Source organism: Chiloscyllium punctatum, chromosome 52 (assembly GCF_047496795.1).
Source record: "Chiloscyllium punctatum isolate Juve2018m chromosome 52, sChiPun1.3, whole genome shotgun sequence".
NCBI lineage: Eukaryota > Metazoa > Chordata > Chondrichthyes > Orectolobiformes > Hemiscylliidae > Chiloscyllium > Chiloscyllium punctatum.
In genome coordinates, this window is record NC_092790.1 from 13,346,233 (window position 1) to 13,364,792 (window position 18,560).

General features: G+C 43.1%; 2 protein-coding genes, 1 long non-coding RNA gene and 1 pseudogene across 3 annotated transcripts in view; 3 read left to right on the plus strand and 1 right to left on the minus strand.

The window, feature by feature from the left end:
* Positions 1–18,560, plus strand: part of LOC140470791 (uncharacterized) — a 212,184-nt gene that overhangs the window by 144,068 nt on the left and 49,556 nt on the right. The window lies entirely within an intron of this gene.
* On the plus strand, positions 156–1,068 carry LOC140471004 (histone H4). The gene has a single exon (XM_072566913.1). The coding sequence runs from the start codon at positions 197–199 to the stop codon at positions 506–508; it is 312 nt and encodes a 103-aa protein (XP_072423014.1). The 5' UTR covers positions 156–196; the 3' UTR covers positions 509–1,068.
* LOC140471003 (histone H3) lies at positions 1,455–2,147 on the plus strand. The gene has a single exon (XM_072566912.1). The coding sequence runs from the start codon at positions 1,527–1,529 to the stop codon at positions 1,935–1,937; it is 411 nt and encodes a 136-aa protein (XP_072423013.1). The 5' UTR covers positions 1,455–1,526; the 3' UTR covers positions 1,938–2,147.
* LOC140470669 (histone H2A-like) lies at positions 4,211–4,761 on the minus strand (annotated as a pseudogene).

An 18,560-nucleotide genomic window follows, 5' to 3' on the forward strand; every position in this document is an offset into this window, starting at 1 on the left:
TGGGGCGGGAGTGAGCTGGAGGCGGAGCTGGATGATCAAAGACATTTCCCTTCTCTGTCTGTCACGCAGTTTGCTCTCCGGACCCGCCTCTCACTCTCTGTCAGCTCTTTCTCAGTCAGGTCGGGCCGGGCTCTATAAAAAAGGAAGGGGCGACAGCTCGGCTCTCATTCGGCAGCGGTTGGAGTGAAGAAGCGTCATGTCTGGAAGAGGTAAAGGAGGCAAAGGCTTGGGAAAAGGGGGAGCGAAGCGGCACCGCAAAGTGCTCCGTGATAACATCCAGGGCATCACCAAACCAGCCATCCGGCGCCTGGCTCGCCGTGGCGGGGTCAAGCGCATCTCGGGCTTGATCTACGAGGAGACCCGCGGGGTGCTGAAGGTTTTCCTGGAGAATGTGATCAGAGATGCGGTCACCTACACTGAGCACGCCAAGCGCAAGACGGTCACTGCCATGGATGTGGTGTACGCTCTGAAACGCCAGGGCCGCACTCTCTATGGATTCGGCGGCTGAGCATAAAGCGACCCTTTTCCAGCGAAGCCAAAGGTTCTTTTCAGAGCCACCCACACCCTCCGAGAGAGAGCGGAGACCTGAGGACGGGCAAAGCAATGTATAGGGAGTGGATACTGTAACGGTTCTTTAACTTCCCATTGTGCTCTGATACTGTTGTTACATATTGCGGTAAATGTATTTCATTGACCCTTCCAGAAACGATAATTTCATGAGTTTTGATGCTGCGACACAGCGGATAATTTCATAGCCTGTTTTTTCCATGTGCCTGTTACAGACCGTTCAACCAGCCATTAAATTGCGTTTCGGCTTATTGTAATCTGGTTGACATAAAACATTGACTTGGTAGGGTTTTTGTAATTTTATCTTGGTACAATGTCAAGATGTTTAAAGCGGCGGGGTTTGTTAACGGCGGGTAGACGTTCGGTTGTTCAGTTTGTCTGAGCTGTTTTAAACCCCGCCAGACAGATCAGGCAACAATCCCTCCTTCCTGTCTGCCCTGACAGCTAACTAAGTTTTAATCGATTGCAATAAAATATCTGAATTCAAAGTTTGTGACAAGATTTGTGGCTTGTTGTTGTGGTTCTGTTCGCCGAGCTGGATATTTGTCTTGGAGACATATCGTCCCCTGTCTAGGTGACATCCTCAGTGTTTGGGAGCTTCTCCTACATGCCTGAGGAAACGTCTGCAACACAAATTCCTAGCTCGGCGAATACCACCACAACAAAGTATCTGAATTGCGGACGAGTGACGTAATATCTCTTATTATGATGTTTGATTTCAGGGTTTGAGAGGATGAATTCGGCGGGCATTTTCAAACTGACCAACTGTCATTTCACGTTACCCAATCAGCCTCCAACAATTATTTTCTATACATTCCGTTTCTCTGTGGGTTGAGGGACAGGGCTGTATCCAATCCCAGCTCTAGGGCGGGCTCTCCGTTCCCTTAAACAGGCAGCACCGCAGCAGCCTCAGCATTGACAGCAGCAGCCTGTGTGTGTGTTACAGAGAGTTGGAGAGAATGGCCCGAACCAAGCAGACAGCGCGCAAATCCACCGGAGGCAAAGCTCCCCGCAAGCAACTGGCGACCAAAGCGGCCCGCAAGAGCGCTCCGGCCACGGGCGGAGTGAAGAAGCCTCATCGCTACAGGCCCGGCACGGTGGCTCTGCGGGAGATCCGCCGCTACCAGAAATCCACCGAGCTGCTGATCCGCAAACTGCCCTTCCAGCGGCTGGTGCGAGAGATCGCTCAGGACTTCAAGACCGACCTGCGCTTCCAGAGCTCGGCGGTGATGGCCCTGCAGGAGGCCAGCGAGGCTTACCTGGTGGGACTGTTTGAGGACACCAACCTGTGCGCCATCCACGCCAAGCGGGTTACTATCATGCCCAAAGACATCCAGCTGGCCCGCCGGATCCGCGGGGAGCGCGCCTAAACGGAGCCTGGCCGGCCCTGCACATTCACCCCGAGAGAGAGAGAGCGAGAAACACAACGGCTCTTTTCAGAGCCACTAAACCATCCAGAGAGAGCGGGAGACGATGGGGTACATTAATATTGTAATTATAAAACAAGGAAGTACATACGGAATGAGTTATAGGCAATATTGACACGTGCAGTGAAGTCACATCTAATGAGATTTCCCGTCTTCGTAAAATTTGTTATGACATTGTGAAATATAATTTTAACATCACCTTGTGTTCGTGGATTGTAAATTGCCGCGAATCTCTCTCTGTCTCGGTTTTCATATGGCCTGTCGTTGGGGGAATGGGAAAGATTTCGCGCCAAGAGATGGAATTGTTACTTGCGGACGTTGATAGCGTATTTTAGGAAGTGCACCGGAGCTGAGTAAAGCATTAATGGGGAGTCAGTTAAACACGAAAGTCACAGACAGCGGCGGTCAAGTTCCAACTACTGAGATCTCCGGTGATCGCAGATTTTGTTATAATAGATTGCAGGATTTAACTAATGGGGGATGGGATAGAATTGGCGCCAAAAGGTCAACGGCTCATTTTCAAATTTGAAAAACCCACTAACATGTGGAAAAGACCGCGAAGTTTTACAGATGAGAATGCGAAAGTACTTAGGCGGTGATTTGTCTATCTACAGAAGTGTAGTTCATACAATCTCACTTTACCCCGTTCCCTCCTTTTACAGCTGAAAAAAAATCAACCACGGGTATTTTATATGCTCTCTCTCTCTCTCTCTCTCTCTCTGGGGGTAGAGAAGAAAGTCTATCTATAAACACACTAGTGAACAAAGCGCAGAGGGATAGGGGCCGCTCAGTAGTATTTGCTATATCGACTGTATACTTATTGCATTGGGTCAATTCAGCTTTTCCTGATGGAATCAAAGCGAATGTGAAACCCGATCGGGGACATTTGTCATTCTGCAAGTCCAAATTCTACATGTGGCTGTGTGTTTTGCCGGTTTAGGGGGTGGGGATATGGGGAAGGGAAGCGGTGGCGGTAATGTGTGTGTGTGTGTGTGTGTGTGTGTGTGTGTGTGCGCGTGCGCGCGCGAGTGGAAAGGGGTATACGCGTACATCAAAGAGAGTGCATATCTAACTGAGGGACAGTATGTGCGAGCGTATGAGGGAGATTCACCGTGAGTGACTGTGTGTGTGTATTTCGCTCAAAAGCTGTAAGAACCTGTAAATCCATTTTTTTTCTTTAGATTAGAATCTGTCTGACCCTTGTGGCACAGAGAGTCTCCTACAGAGCAACGTACACCTGAAAGTCATGAGCTGAGCCAACGTGACACCAGTTGTTCAGATGGAAGTTCCGAAAACTAGTGCTTGCAACTAAACCTGTTGGGCTATAAGCTGGTGTTGCGTGATTTCTAACTTTATACACCCCAGTAAAGTATCAGCATCTCCAAACCACAAGTATTCAATAACAAGGCGATAGTAACTGACTGATCTCGGGTACAAAGTTCAAGCTTCTCCCCATTAAAAATAAAATAAATCCGACAGAGAAGACGGTGTAGCTCCTTTCACAGCTGCCGTGAGTGGCTCTGAAAAGAGCCTGTGGGTTGTCAGATTCAGGAATGGTGTCTTTACTTTTTAAAACGGCTCCCGCAGCGGCGGTTTTCTTGGGTACTTCAACTCTTCCTAAATAAGGTGAAACTGCCTGCGAGCGACGATTACAGGAACTGAGTGACGCATTTATAGGACGATGATTAAACACAAGCGACCACAGACATTTACAAATCAATAAAAAAAAATACACTCTGACCATTGTTATCATAGCTGAAAATGTGTTGCGGGAAAAGCGCAGCAGCTCAGGCAGCATCCAAGGAAGAGGAGAATTGACGTTTCGGACATAAGCCCTTCTACTCCCTCCGTTCCACCCCCAGCCTAGAAAACAATAGATTCTCCGGTTCCTTGGATGCTGCCTGACCTGGTGCGCTTTTCCAGCAACACATTTTCAGCTCTGATCTCCACCATCTGTAGTCCTCACTTTCTCCATTGTTATAATATCAGATAATACTTCATACATGATAGGTTTTTCACACTTGTGTCACCATCAAGAAAGATTTCACAGTAGATCACACACACGGTGACAGTACAGTATGGAAAAAGGCAGGAACCGAAACCGATAACAAATAATTAAAGGAAGGTGATTCAATCCTACGGAGGGAACAGCTCCTTTCACAATGTGAGTGGCTCTTAAAAGAGCCTTTGGGTTGTCAGATAGAAGAATACTCTCTTCACTTTTTAGCGGATCCAACAGCGGAAGTTTTCTTGGGCAGCAGCACGGCCTGGATGTTAGGCAGCACCCCGCCCTGAGCGATGGTCACCCCTCCCAACAGCTTGTTGAGCTCCTCGTCGTTGCGCACGGCCAGCTGTAGGTGCCTGGGGATGATGCGGGTCTTCTTGTTGTCCCGGGCCGCGTTGCCGGCCAGCTCCAGGATTTCAGCCGTCAGATACTCCAGCACCGCAGCCAGATAGACCGGCGCTCCGGCACCCACACGCTCAGCATAGTTACCCTTTCTCAGGAGCCTGTGAACACGGCCAACCGGGAACTGCAGGCCAGCCCGGGACGATCGAGACTTCGCCTTGGCGCGACCTTTCCCACCGCCCTTTCCTCTTCCAGACATGACCACAATCTCACAAACACTGTCACAGATAATGCTGCACTCCGCCCACATTGCGGCCTCTTAGACCTTCGGGCGGAATGGTGTGGCGGCCATTTCTGATTGGTCCCATTGTTCAGCCCCTCCTAATGTTGTTTCAATTCCCAATCAGATATCTGTCTCATTCCCCAATCCGGAGAGGGCCCGGGGAGGAGGGCGGAAAGTACCGGCGCCAAATCATCAACCGCCTACTTTCCAATTTGAAAAGCCCGCCAGTTTACAAACAAAGGTGTGTGTTCTATATTGAAAAAGGAAGTACAAAAACGGAGGAACTTTTATAAAATACTCGTATCTTAATTTACTTGGGGTTTATAAATGTATACTTCACTCGATCTGTCTCTCCCTCATTTACTGAGCTGTATCCCTCCATTTCTAATCTTGAGTGGGTAATTTTCTAAACCTTAAGCAGCTGAAACGAAACAGGCCAAACACTGCAGTCGCTTCACATTTCAGTAGCACCCCGGCCTCCTGATAATGCAGCACACAACATTCTTCCGGCTCAGTAGTGATGGCGACCACGTTGTGCAGACAACATATTGTCTAGCTCTCACCATTGTTAACAGCTAACCTGAGAATGCAACTTTTTAAAAAAGTTGTGTGATTTACACATGAAAGAAGCGAAACTATCATGGTATTCTAACGGATGAAAGGCTTAACTGAATCAATTTTTCAATGCATAATTTCAGTTACATCACACTGGAAACTTTTGCTAAAAATTCTGTTAGGATTGAGCCCTCCTAGTACTACCACCTGATGAAGGAGCGGCGCTTCGAAAGCTAGTGTACTTCCAATTAAACCTGTTGGATTATAAGGTGGTGTGTGATTTTCATACTTTGTGCACCCCAATGCATCACCGGCATCTCCACATTAACAACTTTTAGAAGATATTTTCAAGCTGTCCTCCCTTATTGCTCTCGCTCTATCAGCAAAATCATCACATTTCAACCCGGCAGCTAGTTTGGCGTTCTCTCGGTTCCCTTTGAAAGTCTCTAAGCAAGTGCTTAGGTTTTTGCATTCTGAAAAATCGGATTACACCCGCGCATTGCAAATATTTTTTTTAAAAACAGATGAAAATGCATGCGATGAAAGATATGGTATGTATTGTTTGCCAAGTTAAAAATCACGTAACACCAGATTATAAATCCAATCGGTTGATTTGGAAGCACTAGCTTTCGGAGCGCTGCTCCTTCATTAGGTGGTCGTTTGCAAGGTGTGAAACAAAGTATTAACATTCTACCAGGGCTTTTACCAATGTTAAATAAACAAGGTGAAAAATGACTCACTGACATTTAATATGCCCACTTCCAACAGACAGGGAAGAGTCTCTTTATGCAATCTTCCCCGCACCGTACCTCATTAATTTGCAAAACACTTATACAAACAATAATAGCGCTAAAAATAATCATTTGTAAACTAAAACAAAACCAATCTTAAAAAATTCAGCTATGCGAACTGCCCATCATGTTCTGCGATGTGTCGGTTAGGTGCATCAATGCAGAATTATGGGGAATGGGTTTGGATAATTTCCACAATTTTTATTCGCTGGTGAGTTTATTTTCTGGATTAGTCAGGCTCTGGTCTGAATGTGTACTTTGAATTTATTGTTCACATGTGTTTAACAAGACCAGTATGAGAGTTAATTTTCATTCTGTGTCCAATAATCTCTGGATAGCTGTTTAAACATATACCTTTTCACGTCAATGTTTGATTTCCCTTTGGACTTTTGAAAACAAAGTATTTATTCAGTCATTTCGTCTGAGATGTGTTCTGTTTTCTCCTTGTAGAAACAAATGAAAATGAAATATTTGTTTCAATCTCGCACTTGGTCTGCTATTTAATTCCTCCAGTTTGGACAACAAGAATTGATACATGAATTACATACAGTCAGAGAGTCAGACAGCATGTTTAAGCCATGGTGAGATAACTGGATGAATAATTAGTCTGGATTTTTATTTACTTCTTTCCCTACTTAAGTGGAATACATTGTGAACATGCAGTAGGTTCCGTACTTTCTAATAAACAAGTAGAATTTACTTTTTGACCAAGGTGATACCATGAATTTAAAATCTATAGGAAGTTCACTTGTTCACTGGGGCTGACACACTGTCCTGAACTACTTTTTAAATGAAACACTAGTTCTCCCAACTGCGAGATTTTTGAGGTCATGAGTTTTCCATTTTTGCCAATAGACCTACTAACCTGACAGTATTCCTGTACGTTGCAAGTTATTCTGTATCCACTGTGTATTGACACCATCTCATTCTTTGGTATGTCCAGAAATTATCAGTTTCCTTCAAGTCCTTCCTTACATGACTAAGGACAATAACTGGTGCAGTATGCAACTGTCTGTTCTTCTGGTAGTACAGAACTAATCTTGTTTCTTCCATTCACTTGTACGTTTTGTGGACTCAGAAAGTACTTTCTACCTGTCAGTCTGCGCTATTCAATGGGACTGATAATACAGTTTATTGTCCTTCAAAACTCTGCTCAGATGTGACAGACCGTGATCAGATTAGAGCCATGTTGCCTAGTGAAAAACTGGGAAAAAAAAAATTAATGTTGACTACTTGGGCTGTTGTGTACATGCACTGATTTTATGTATAAAAAAGATTTTTGAAAGAAACAGTTGTTATGATACAGGAAGGATGCTCATACTCAATTGATCCTGCTTCAATCTTCCTGTATTGTGTAACTGAGCAGTTTAAATGCTTGCTATTAAGTGGACAGCCAGTTAGCAAAAGGGAGAGTTTTCAGTTCATGTTTCCTGAAGTGAATGGGAAAGACCTTATTTTCTTTGACTGTTCGCACGTGTAGAATTCACAGGCAAGTGAAACCCCAACACATTGTCACAGAACAGATCTGTGCTGTTCTTCAGAGTCGAGGTTGTAAAGGCAATTGACCATTGCAACTCTGATAGTGCAGTGTCTAACTGGGAGTAGTGATATCAAGGTCCGGCCTTCAGAGAGTCATAGTTATACAGCATGGAAACAGATCCTTTGGTGCAAGCTGTTAGTACTGACCAGAGATCCTAATCTGACTTCATCCCATTTAAGTTGAAAATCTCAACACCAGGTTGTCGTACAATAGGTTTATGTAGAAGCACCAGCTTTCAGAGTGATGAAGGAACAGTGCACTGAAAGCTCGTGCTTCCAAATAAACCTGCTGTACAAGAAACTGGTGTTGTGTGGTTCTTAACTTTGTCCACCCCAGTCCAACACTGGCACCTCCATATCATGGCTAGTCAAATTTGCCAGCATTTGGCGCATACCCCTCTAAACTGTTCCTATTCCTGTATACATCCAGCTGCCTATAAAAGGTTGTAATTGTACCCACCACCTCACTTCCTCTGGTAGCTCATTCCATACAAGCACCACCCTCTATGTGATAGAGTAGCCCCACAGGCCCTTTTAAAGTCTTTTTTCCACAATTCAAACCTGTGCCCTCTATTTTTGCACTCACCCACATTCAGAAAAAGACCGTGGCTATTCACCATATTATGCCCCTCATGATTTTCTCAACCGATACAAAAGTCATACTTCATTCTTTGACAGTCTAGAGAACAAAGCAACAGCTTGTTCAGCCTCTCCCTCTAACTCAAAACCTCCAGTCCTAGCAACAAAACATCCTGATGAGAGTAGTGTAGTTGACGTGGTATACACGGACTTCTGTATGGCCTTTGTCGGAACATAACCCACGGCCGGGGATGAAAGACTAGACAGGCAGGATTCAGGCAAGTGGTTGTTATTCAAGCAGAAACTACTTAGTGCAGGGAGAGGGCCAAATGATCTTCCCCTGAGATTGGCCTCGGAAGAGAGGTCCATGACACACTGATTTTACAATAAAAAGCAGTACTTTTTATAAACTTCCTGTTAGTAATCACATTGCATGTAATTGTCATGTTCCTCCCCTTACTTTGCATACTCTATTCTATGAGACACTTAACCAATGACTGGTATTTCTATGGACAGCCCCAGGATTCCCAGACCTCAGTATTTAGCGGACACTGTAATCTCTATGCAAAAGTGAGGACTGCAGTTGCTGGAAGCCAGAGTTTAGGTTAGACTGGTGCTGGAAAAGCACAGCAGGTCAGGCAGCATCTGAGGAGCAGGAAAGTCGACGTTTTGGGCAAATGCCCTTCATCAGGAAAAGAGGCAGGAAGCCTCCAGGGTGGAGAGATAAATGGGGATAAATGGAGGTAAATGTAATCTCTAGGCCTTGCGATCTTTCTATGTATCCTATTCATTCACATTCCAAAGTTATTTACTGAATACCTTCGGGTTTCTCTGAGGCTAGCTGGTCTCTAGGGACAGCTTGAATGCTGTTATTCACTGTATTCCATTTTATCAAATTCAATTGTTCTTCTTAGATCTCCAACTGTCCTAATTATATATGAAGAAAAAAACAAAGGACAGTCTGTTTTGACTTAATTACTCTCAACTTGTAATTTTAATTTCTGTTATAAAAACTTAGTTACAAAGTGTAAAGTAATGTATTTGCCCCAACTGTTAGCACTTTGTGATTAATGGGCTGTGAGCAATCTATTTTGTTCTGGGTGTAAAAGAAGGCGTTACCTAAAACTCACCAACCTTCACTTTCAGGTTTAAACGCTTCTTTTCCCCTTTATGCTTTGGTATTATGCACCTATTTTTTATGTTGAAAACTACTCTTTGTGAGAATCTTTGTCTTAATATTCTAACATATTTCAAGAAACTGAGTACTCTAAGATAACTTTAGCTGTGGCATCCTCAGCTGTTTCAGGGCATTAATGGGCTGTAACGAGCAACTGATATCTGTTCATTAACTGGGACAATTACCCTTTCATTTAATGTGGCTGGAGTTACTCATTTATTGGGTCTACTTGTTATTTTTACAGTCCTTGCAGTGCCTTGTTCAATGGTATCATTACGCCCCACTGTGTGTAAGCAGGCTGTTTAGCTGAGTTTCTGCCTGCCGTTCTGTTCCACATCCTGCTGTTTAATTCTACTTTCCACTTACACACCAGTTTGAGGTAACAGACATGGGCCACTCTATTCTGGCCAGATACAGCCAACGGGATCAGTGCTGGGATCCTTGCTGTTTGTTATGTAAATTAATAACTTGGATGTGAATGTAGAACATATGATTAGTCACTCTGTAGATGAGATTTCCATGTGGAAGCGCAAAATGTTTCAGTGCAGGTTTGGAGGGTATTGGGCTTTTTCCTGTGCTGTACTGTTCTTTGTTCAATGATATGAAAATTAGGGGTGTGATTGACAGTAAGGGGGATGGTCTCAGTACATTGGGCAGGGCAATGGCAGACAGAATTTAATCCTGGTAAGTATGAGGTAATGCATTTTGGGAGGTCTAATACGGGAAAGAATTACACAATGAAGGTCTAGTCCCTAGGGAATACTAAGAAAGAAGGGGACCATGGTGTACAAGTCTATAGATTCCATAAGATGTCAGCACAGGCAGACAGGCCGCTGAAGAAGGCATACAGAATGAGCTGAGCTGTACAATATAACAGCAAGAAAGTCTTCTAACAAATTTAAAAAATATTTGGCTCGGCCACAGATAGAATATTGAAGTGTGCAGTTTTGGTTACCACACTATCAGAAGGTGTGATTGTACTGGAGAGGGTGCAGTGGGTTGGAAAGTCTCCATCGTGAGGAGAGACTGGATAGGCCAGGTTTGGTTTCGTTGGAGCAGAGGATGTGGAGGGAGGATCTGACTGAAGTATGCCAAATTATGAGAGATACAGACAGAGTAGATCGTGAGAATCATGGCAGATGTGTCTAAGACCAAAGGTAACAATTTGAAGGTGCGGAGAGTGCAGTTTAGAAGATACCAGAGAAAAATATTTTGATCTAGAGAGTCAGCAAAGTTTGGAACATGCTGCCTGAGAGGGTGGTGGAGTACTCTCACAACATTTAAGCAGCATCTGGATATGCCTTTAAAAAGCCAGGGTATAGTAAGCGATGGGCTAAGTGCAGGTAGATTGCAGTTTGGTGTTTGTTGGATATGGTGGGCTGAAGACCCTGATTCTCTACTGTACGACCCTATATCTCTATAACACCCTTGTAAATCTTTTCTGCACCATCTTAAGTTTAACAACATCCTTCCTGTAGCAGGTTGATGAGAATTGTACAAACTCCAAAAGTGGCCTCACCAATGTCCTGTACATCCACCACATGACATCCCAACTCCTACACTCAATGTTCTGACCAATGAAGGCAAGCATGCCAAATGCCTCCTTCACCGCCTTGTCTACCTGTGACTCTACTTTCAAGGAAATATGCAGCTGCCCACCCCCCCACCTCCCCCCCCACAACGAGGTCTCTTTGTTCAGCAACACTTGCCAAGGCCCCACCACTAAGTGTATAAGTTTTGCCCTGGTTTTTGCGTTAACAAAATGTAAAATCTCACATGTTTCTAAACTAAACTCCATCTGCCACTCCTCAGCTCATTGTCCCTCCTAATCAGGATCGTAACTAGTAAGTGCTCTCAGTGCACTGTGATATAACTATTTGAACAGTGCTGAAGTAAAGGTAGGTGTGCATTACCCTACTCTGTATTGTGATGGTGCTCACCATCATTGGGACACTTGTATGGCTCTATCGGGGGAGGAGGAAGGCAGAAGGACTCTGATTTTCTCTCGTGCAGTGGAGGAAATTGGAACAGTCAAAGTAAATTTATTGAAGAATGAAACTCTGGAACTCCTGTCGCAAAAAGAAAATTGAGCAGCTTTACCTATCTGCCTTATCTCACTAAATCTTTCCTACTCCACTGTTTCAAAATAGGATTGTAATCACATTGAGTATTTGAGAAAATGGCACCAAGTTTTCTTGCGTTTTACATCAGACTTCAGAAGGAGGGTCAAGTGAAACACAGGATTAGATGTCAAAAATGTAATTTCATTTGAAGCAAAGGCATGGGATGTCTTTTTGATGCAGGTAGAGTTAAAAAGAAAATCTGTTCCTGCAATTTGGAAAAATGGAGAATGATGTTGTGATAAAGGTAGGGATGGCAGCTCCTCTGTCACAATGATACATTTATGGAAATGGAATTCTATCTGAATGGGAGTAGAATTGTTAGCTGGATGTTTCTGACTCCTGCAGACCACAATGAATTCATAAGTGATATTCATTTTGATTGTAATCTTTTTCTGTTGCCGGCAGTGTATATGGAAATCCATAACCGTTAGTCATTGTCTGTAGTTATGATGTTAGCATTTCAATCAAATTCTGAATTAGTCAGTTGCTCTGTGTTGTGTGTCTGTGTGTGAGTGCCTGCAGTAAATATTCTCCATTTGTCACGAGCAAAGGCAGAAATTCCTGGAGAAACACAGTTCTGAACAACAATCACTGGTCACAAAGCTTTAACTCTGCTTTCTCTCAACAGATGTTGCCAGATGTGCTGAGTTTTTCCAGCAATTATTACTTTGTTTCTGGTTTCTGTCATTTGCAGTTTTATTTGTCAGGCTTTGGCACAGAATGTGTGTTTGGAATTCATTTTTTTTAATGTGACAGCTGTTCACAGGATTAATTCTGTCCTGCCCAATCCCTAATAAATTCAATAACTGTGTTTCATCCTGTAAATTGGCGACTTTTGTTTAGTTTCCTCGTATGTCTACATTTAACATGGATGTTATGTGTGGTTTTTGAAATTATGTTACAGCCTGACTTTTTTCCCCATCTTGCTTTTAATTTTAAAAATGTCATTAACTCTAGATTCAATGTCATTCCTGAGTGTGCATTTCAGACAAGAATGCAGAGTAACGCTCTTGGAAAAAGGTGTCAATGTCAATGGGCTTGAGAGTATTAGGCAAGAATTTTCAAATGTTCATTGGGGCGGATATTCGCAGGTAAAGGGATGGCTGGAAAATAAGAAGCTTTCAAAAATGAGAATGAAAATCCAGAGAGGGTGAAAGGAAAGCCTGGTAGGTGTAGGCAATGCTGGATGATGAGAAAAGTTGAAGTTTTGGTCAAGAAAATGAAGGGAGCATGTGTCAGGTATAAACACAAAGAATTCTAGAAATACATTAAGGACAAAAGGATAACTAGGGTGAAAATGAGGCCCCTCAAGATTTGCAAGGCAGCCTATGTGTGGAACTGCAGGAGATGGGAGAGATAAGAAATGACTATCTTGCATCAGTGTTTATTGCGGAGAAGCAAATGGATATTACAGAATATGGGGAAATGGATGGTGACATCTTGAGAAATGTCCATATTACTGAGGGTGGTATTGGATGTCTTAAAACGCAAACGTGGTAACTCCCCAGGACCTGAGCAGGTGCATCCGAGAACTCTGTGGGAAGCTAGGGAAGTGATTGCTGGGCCCCTTGCTGAGATATTTGTATCATCGATAGCCACAGGTGGGGTGCTGGAAGACTGGAGGTTGGCTAACATGGTTCCACGATTTAAGAAAGGTGGCAAGGACAAGCCAGGGAACTATAGGCTGATGAGCCTGACATTGGTAGTGGGCAAACTGTTGCAGGCAATTCTGAGGGACAGAATTTATATGTATTTGGAAAGGCAAAGACTGATTTGGGACAGGCAACATGGTTGTGTATGTGGCAAATCATGTCTCACTAACTTGATTGAATTTATTGAAGGAGTAACAAAGAGGATTGATGAGGGCAGACTGGTAGACTTGATCTTTATGGGCTTCAGTAAAGCGTTTGACAAAGTTCCTCATGGTAGACTGGTTAGCAAGGTTAGATCATAAGGAATACAGGAAGAACTAGCCATTTGGAAACAGAACTGGCTCAAAGAGTAGAAGAAAGAGGATGGTGGTGGAGGGTTGTTTTTCAGATCGGAGACATGTGACCAGTGGTGTGTTACAAGGATCAGTGCTGGGTCCACAGCTTTTCATCATTTATGTAAATGATTTGGATGTGAACACAGGAGGTATAGTTAGTAGGTTTGCAGAATGCACCAAAATTGGAGGTGTAGTGGACAGTGAAGGTCACTTCCGAGTACAACAGGATCTGGATCAGATGGACCAATGGGATGAAGATTGGCAGATAGAGTTTAATTCAGATCAATGTGAGGTGCTGCATTTAGGAAAAGCAAATCAGAGGAAGACTTATACACTTCACGGTAAGGTTGTGGGGAATGTTGCTGGAGAAATAAACCTTGGAATACAAGTTGATAGTTCCATGAAAGCAGAGTCGCAGGTAGATAGGATAGTGAAGAAACATTTGGTGTGCTTTCCTTTATTGGTCAGAGCATTGAGTGTAGAAGTTGAGAGGTCATGTTGCAACTGTACAGGTAGTTGGTTAGGCCATTTTTGGAATACTGTGTGCAATTATGATCTCTCTCCTAAACTATGGTACTGTGAACCTTTGAAACTTGAAAGGGTTCAGAAAAGATTTACAAAGATCTTGCCAGGGTTGGTGGATTTGAGTTATAGGGAGAGGATGAATAAAGAGGCTGTTTTCCCAGGAGCATCGGAGGCTGCAGGGTGAACTTATACAGTGGTTTATAAAACCATGAGGGACATGGATAGGATTAATAGACAATGTCTTTTCCCTGGGGTGGGCAAGTCCAAAACTAGAGGGCATAGGTGTAAGGTGAAAGGAGAAAGTGGAAACATTTAAAAGGGGCCTTAGGGGCAACCTCTTCACGTGTAAGGTGGTGTGTGTATGGAATGAGCTGCCAGAGGAAGTGATGGAGGCTGGGTTAATTACAAAATTTAAAAGACATCTGGATGGGTATACAAATAGGATGGGTTTAAGTGGGATATGGGCCAAGTGCTGGCAAATAAGACTAGGATATTTGGTCAGCAGAGATAATTTAGACCAAAGGGTCTGTTTTTGTGTTGTTCATCTCTGTGACTCAATGGCTGTGAATGTTAAAATTTATTGGAATTGGGGTGATGTGCATTGAGAATGGAGAGAGATAAAAAATAAATTGTAATTGCTTGGTAATATTTGATTCCTGGTTCGAAAATTCCTCTCAGAAAATTGAGCTCAATTCAAACTGCTCTATGACTACAGAAAGGCTGCTCTTCAGTCGGCGAATGGTAACTTACCTGCTGTTTGACAGAAGGAACTGATCACACTTGGCTTCATACCAAGATAATATTACATTCTCTTGGTCCTTCAAGTGTTTATCTGAAGGAAAAGAGAGGAGACATCACCTATAACTCAACATTATGCGAGTTTGACAGTATCAAACCTTTCAACGTAATATTTATTTAATAATCATTAGGCTGTTTTTCTTTCAAGCCAGTAATTCCAACAGAACCACTGATTCTATTCTTGGCCTCAGCTGCTCTTTGTCTGGTCATTGTAACAAAAAACAAAATCTATACCAATTCACTGAGACCCAGATCCTAACCAATACCTCTACAGTGCCACAAATGGTATTACCTGATGCAAGTGCATGTCTGGATATGAGAGTTTACTTATCTATCTATAACTATCAGTTCCGGCTGCCTGACTATAAACATGCACGCATCAATTTGTACCTTTCAGTTTCTTCTATATGATTGTACATATTAATCTCTGTCAGTTTTAGCTATATCAATATCGGAGTGCAAATACCAAACTCTGCTGTCAGATTTTGCTATTTGACACCTGAGCATCATGATCAATCTGTTTCTATTGTTATGAGGTTGAAGGTAAGTACTGTACCTTTAAGAGAGAGTGAAAGCTAAAAGCTGGCAAGCACCTGTCTTGTGACTGACTAGCAGTCACCGAGTGTGATGGAAAATTGAAAGGTGTAACATTTGGCTGTTACATAGGTCCCTTAGTTCGTTTTTCACATTTAACCAATACAGTTAAATTATGCCTCAAGCTACTAAAATCCAATTGAATTTGTATTTTACTGTTTTGACATTATCAAACCAATGAGATGATCCGATGTTTGGGGTATTAACAAAAAAAAATCAGGCATTTTGGACAATTGGCCAAAAAAAGAATGAACGTTCATTGAAAGACTGTTATTCACAAACACTCTTGATTAAAGGTAGCATTTTCATATGAAACATCTTTGTCGCCGAAGACCGAAGATGACCCTGGGAGATCTACAGAGGAAGATTGACACTGGGGATGACAGCCACTGTCTGGTTTTGAAAATTAAGTTGCTGTAAATTTAATTGAATCAGCATATTTTTAAAGAGTGGGAGGTAGATAACAAATCTTCAAGGGAAAGGAGGCTTAGAATTGTAAATAGCTGTTGTTTAATGTTCACTTTCAGCGTTAAAGAATATAATTGATGCTCTTGTTAAATAGTGGAATTTGGGTCATTCTCTGTCCCTCATTTTAACAGATTATTAGGCGAGGTGAGCTTTTCTGTGTGTTTGGTTTAATTAGCAGAGGTATTTACCACTGTGTCGTAACACTAATATGTCAATATGAGAGTGCAAGTTTGAATCCGACCCTGTCAGTATGCAAATACAGTTATTGATCAGTACACATCAGATTATGTTCTGTGAATATGGATGTATTAATAAAACTGTATCCAGTTCAGCTCTGTGAATGTGGGAGTACAGTTATTATTCCGTACCTAGAGTCATAGAGGTGTACAGCATGGAAACAGATCCTTCGGTCCAACCTGTCCATGCCGACCAGATATCCCAACCCAATCTAGTCCCACCTGCCAGCACCTGGCCCATATCCCTCCAAACCCTTCCTATTCATATACCCATCCAAATGCCTCTTGAATGTTGCAATTGTACCAGCCTCCGCCACTTCCTCTGGCAGCTCATTCCATACACGTACCACCTGTGCGTGAAAAAGATGCCCCTTCGGTCTCTTTTATATATTGGTAAAAACAATGATTGCAGATGCTGGAAACCAGATTTTGAATTAGTGGTGCTGGAAGAGGACAGCAGTTCAGGAAACATCCAAGGAGCAGCAAAATTGACATTTCAGGCAAAAGCCTTTCATTAGGAACCTCTAAGGTCACCCCTCATCCTCCGATGCTCCAGGGAAAACAGACCAGCCTGTTCAGCCTCTCCCTATACCTCAAATCCTCCAACCCTGGCAACATCCTTGTAAATCTTTACTGAACCCTTTCAAGTTTCACAACATCTTTTCAATAGGAAGGAGACCAGAACTGCACGCAATATTCCAACAGTGGCCTAACCAATGTCCTGTACAGCTGCAACATGACCTCGCAACTCCTGTACTCAATACACTGACCAATAAAGGAAAGTACACCAAACACCTTCAATATTCTATCTATCTGCGACTCCACTTTCAAGGAGCTAGGAAGCTGCACTCCAAAGTCACTTTGTTCAGCAACACTCCCTAGGACCTTACCATTAAGTGAATAAGTCCTGCTAAGATTTGCTTTCCCAAAATTCAGCACCTCGCATTTATCTGAATTGAACTCCATCTGCCACTTCTCAGCTCATTGGCCCATCTGGTCAAGATCCTGTTGTAATCTGAGGTAACCCTCTTCGATGTCCACTCCACCTCCAATTTGGTATCATCTCCAAACTTACTAACTGTACCTCTTACGCTCGCATCCAAATCATTTATGTAAATGACAAAACGTAGAGGACCCAGCACCGATCCTTGTGGCACTCCACTGGTCACAGGCCTCCAGTTGGAAAAACCACCTTCCACCACCGCCCTCTGTCTTCTACCTTTGAGCAAGTTCTGCATCCAAATGGCTAGTTCTCTCTGTATTCCATGAGATCTAACCTTGCTAATCAGTCTCCCATGGGGAACCTTGTCGAACACCTTACTGAAGTCCATACAGATCATATCTACTGCTCTGCCCTCATCAATCCTCTTTGTTACTTGCTCAAAAGCCTCAATCAATTTTGTGAGACATGATTTCCCATGCACGAAGCCATGTTGTCTATCCTGAATCAGTCCTTGCCTTTCCAAATGCATGTCCATCCTGTCCCTCAGGATTCCCTCCAACAACTTGTCCACCACAGAGGTCAGGCTCACTGGTGTATAATTCCCTGGCTTGCCCTTACCGCCTGTCTTAAACAGTGGCACCACGTTTGCCAACCTCCAGTCTTACGGCACCTCAACTGTGACACTCGATGATACAAATATCTCAGCAAGAGGCTCAGCAATCACTTCTCTAGCTTCCCACAGAGTTCTCAGGTAAACCTGATCAGGTCCTGGGGATTTATCCATCCTCACACATTTCAAGACACCCAGCACTTCCTCCTCTGTAATCTGGACATTTTGCAAGATGTCACCATCTACTTCGCTACATTCTATATCTTCCATATCCTTTTCCACAATAAATACTGATGCAAAATACTTATTTAGTATCTCCCTCATTTTCTGCTGCTCCACACAAAGGCCACCTTGCTGATCTTAATTTCCTCCTTGTCAAAGTGAGTGTAATTGTCAATCTGTATCTTTCAGACTCTGCTGTGTGAATACATAGAGATATTTACCAATCTGTGGCTGTCAGTTTCTGCTCGCCGAATAGGTTTGTGTAATTGTCAATCTATCCCTGCAATGAGAATGTGTGAGCTGAGTTTTCATCTGTCACTATCAGTTTCAGTCTTGTGAATGTGAGAGTTCAAGTTATCAATCTTTCCCTGACAGGCTCTGAAATGCAAATATTTCAGTGTATTTATTCATCTTTTTCTGTCAGTTTGTGTGACCGTAGTTATCAACATGTAACTCTCAGATTCTGCTATATGAATGAGGCTGTCGTTATCTACTTGATTTGGTCTGACTTGTTATTGGCACATGCACGAGTTGTAATGGAAAGTATTGTTCTGTGCGCTTAAAGCAGATCATATCATACAAAGTGCATCAGGGTAATAGAACAGAATTCGGAATACAGTGTTAAGGGTGAAGAGAGAGAGAGATTAACATTACAATTTGAGTGGTTCATTGAAAAATTTGATGGCAGCAGGGAAACTGTTCTTGAATCTGTTGGATGGTGTATTCAAACTTCAGTGTTTTCTCCCTGACAGAAGAGGGTGGAGGAGAGTATAACTCGGGTCGGATGGT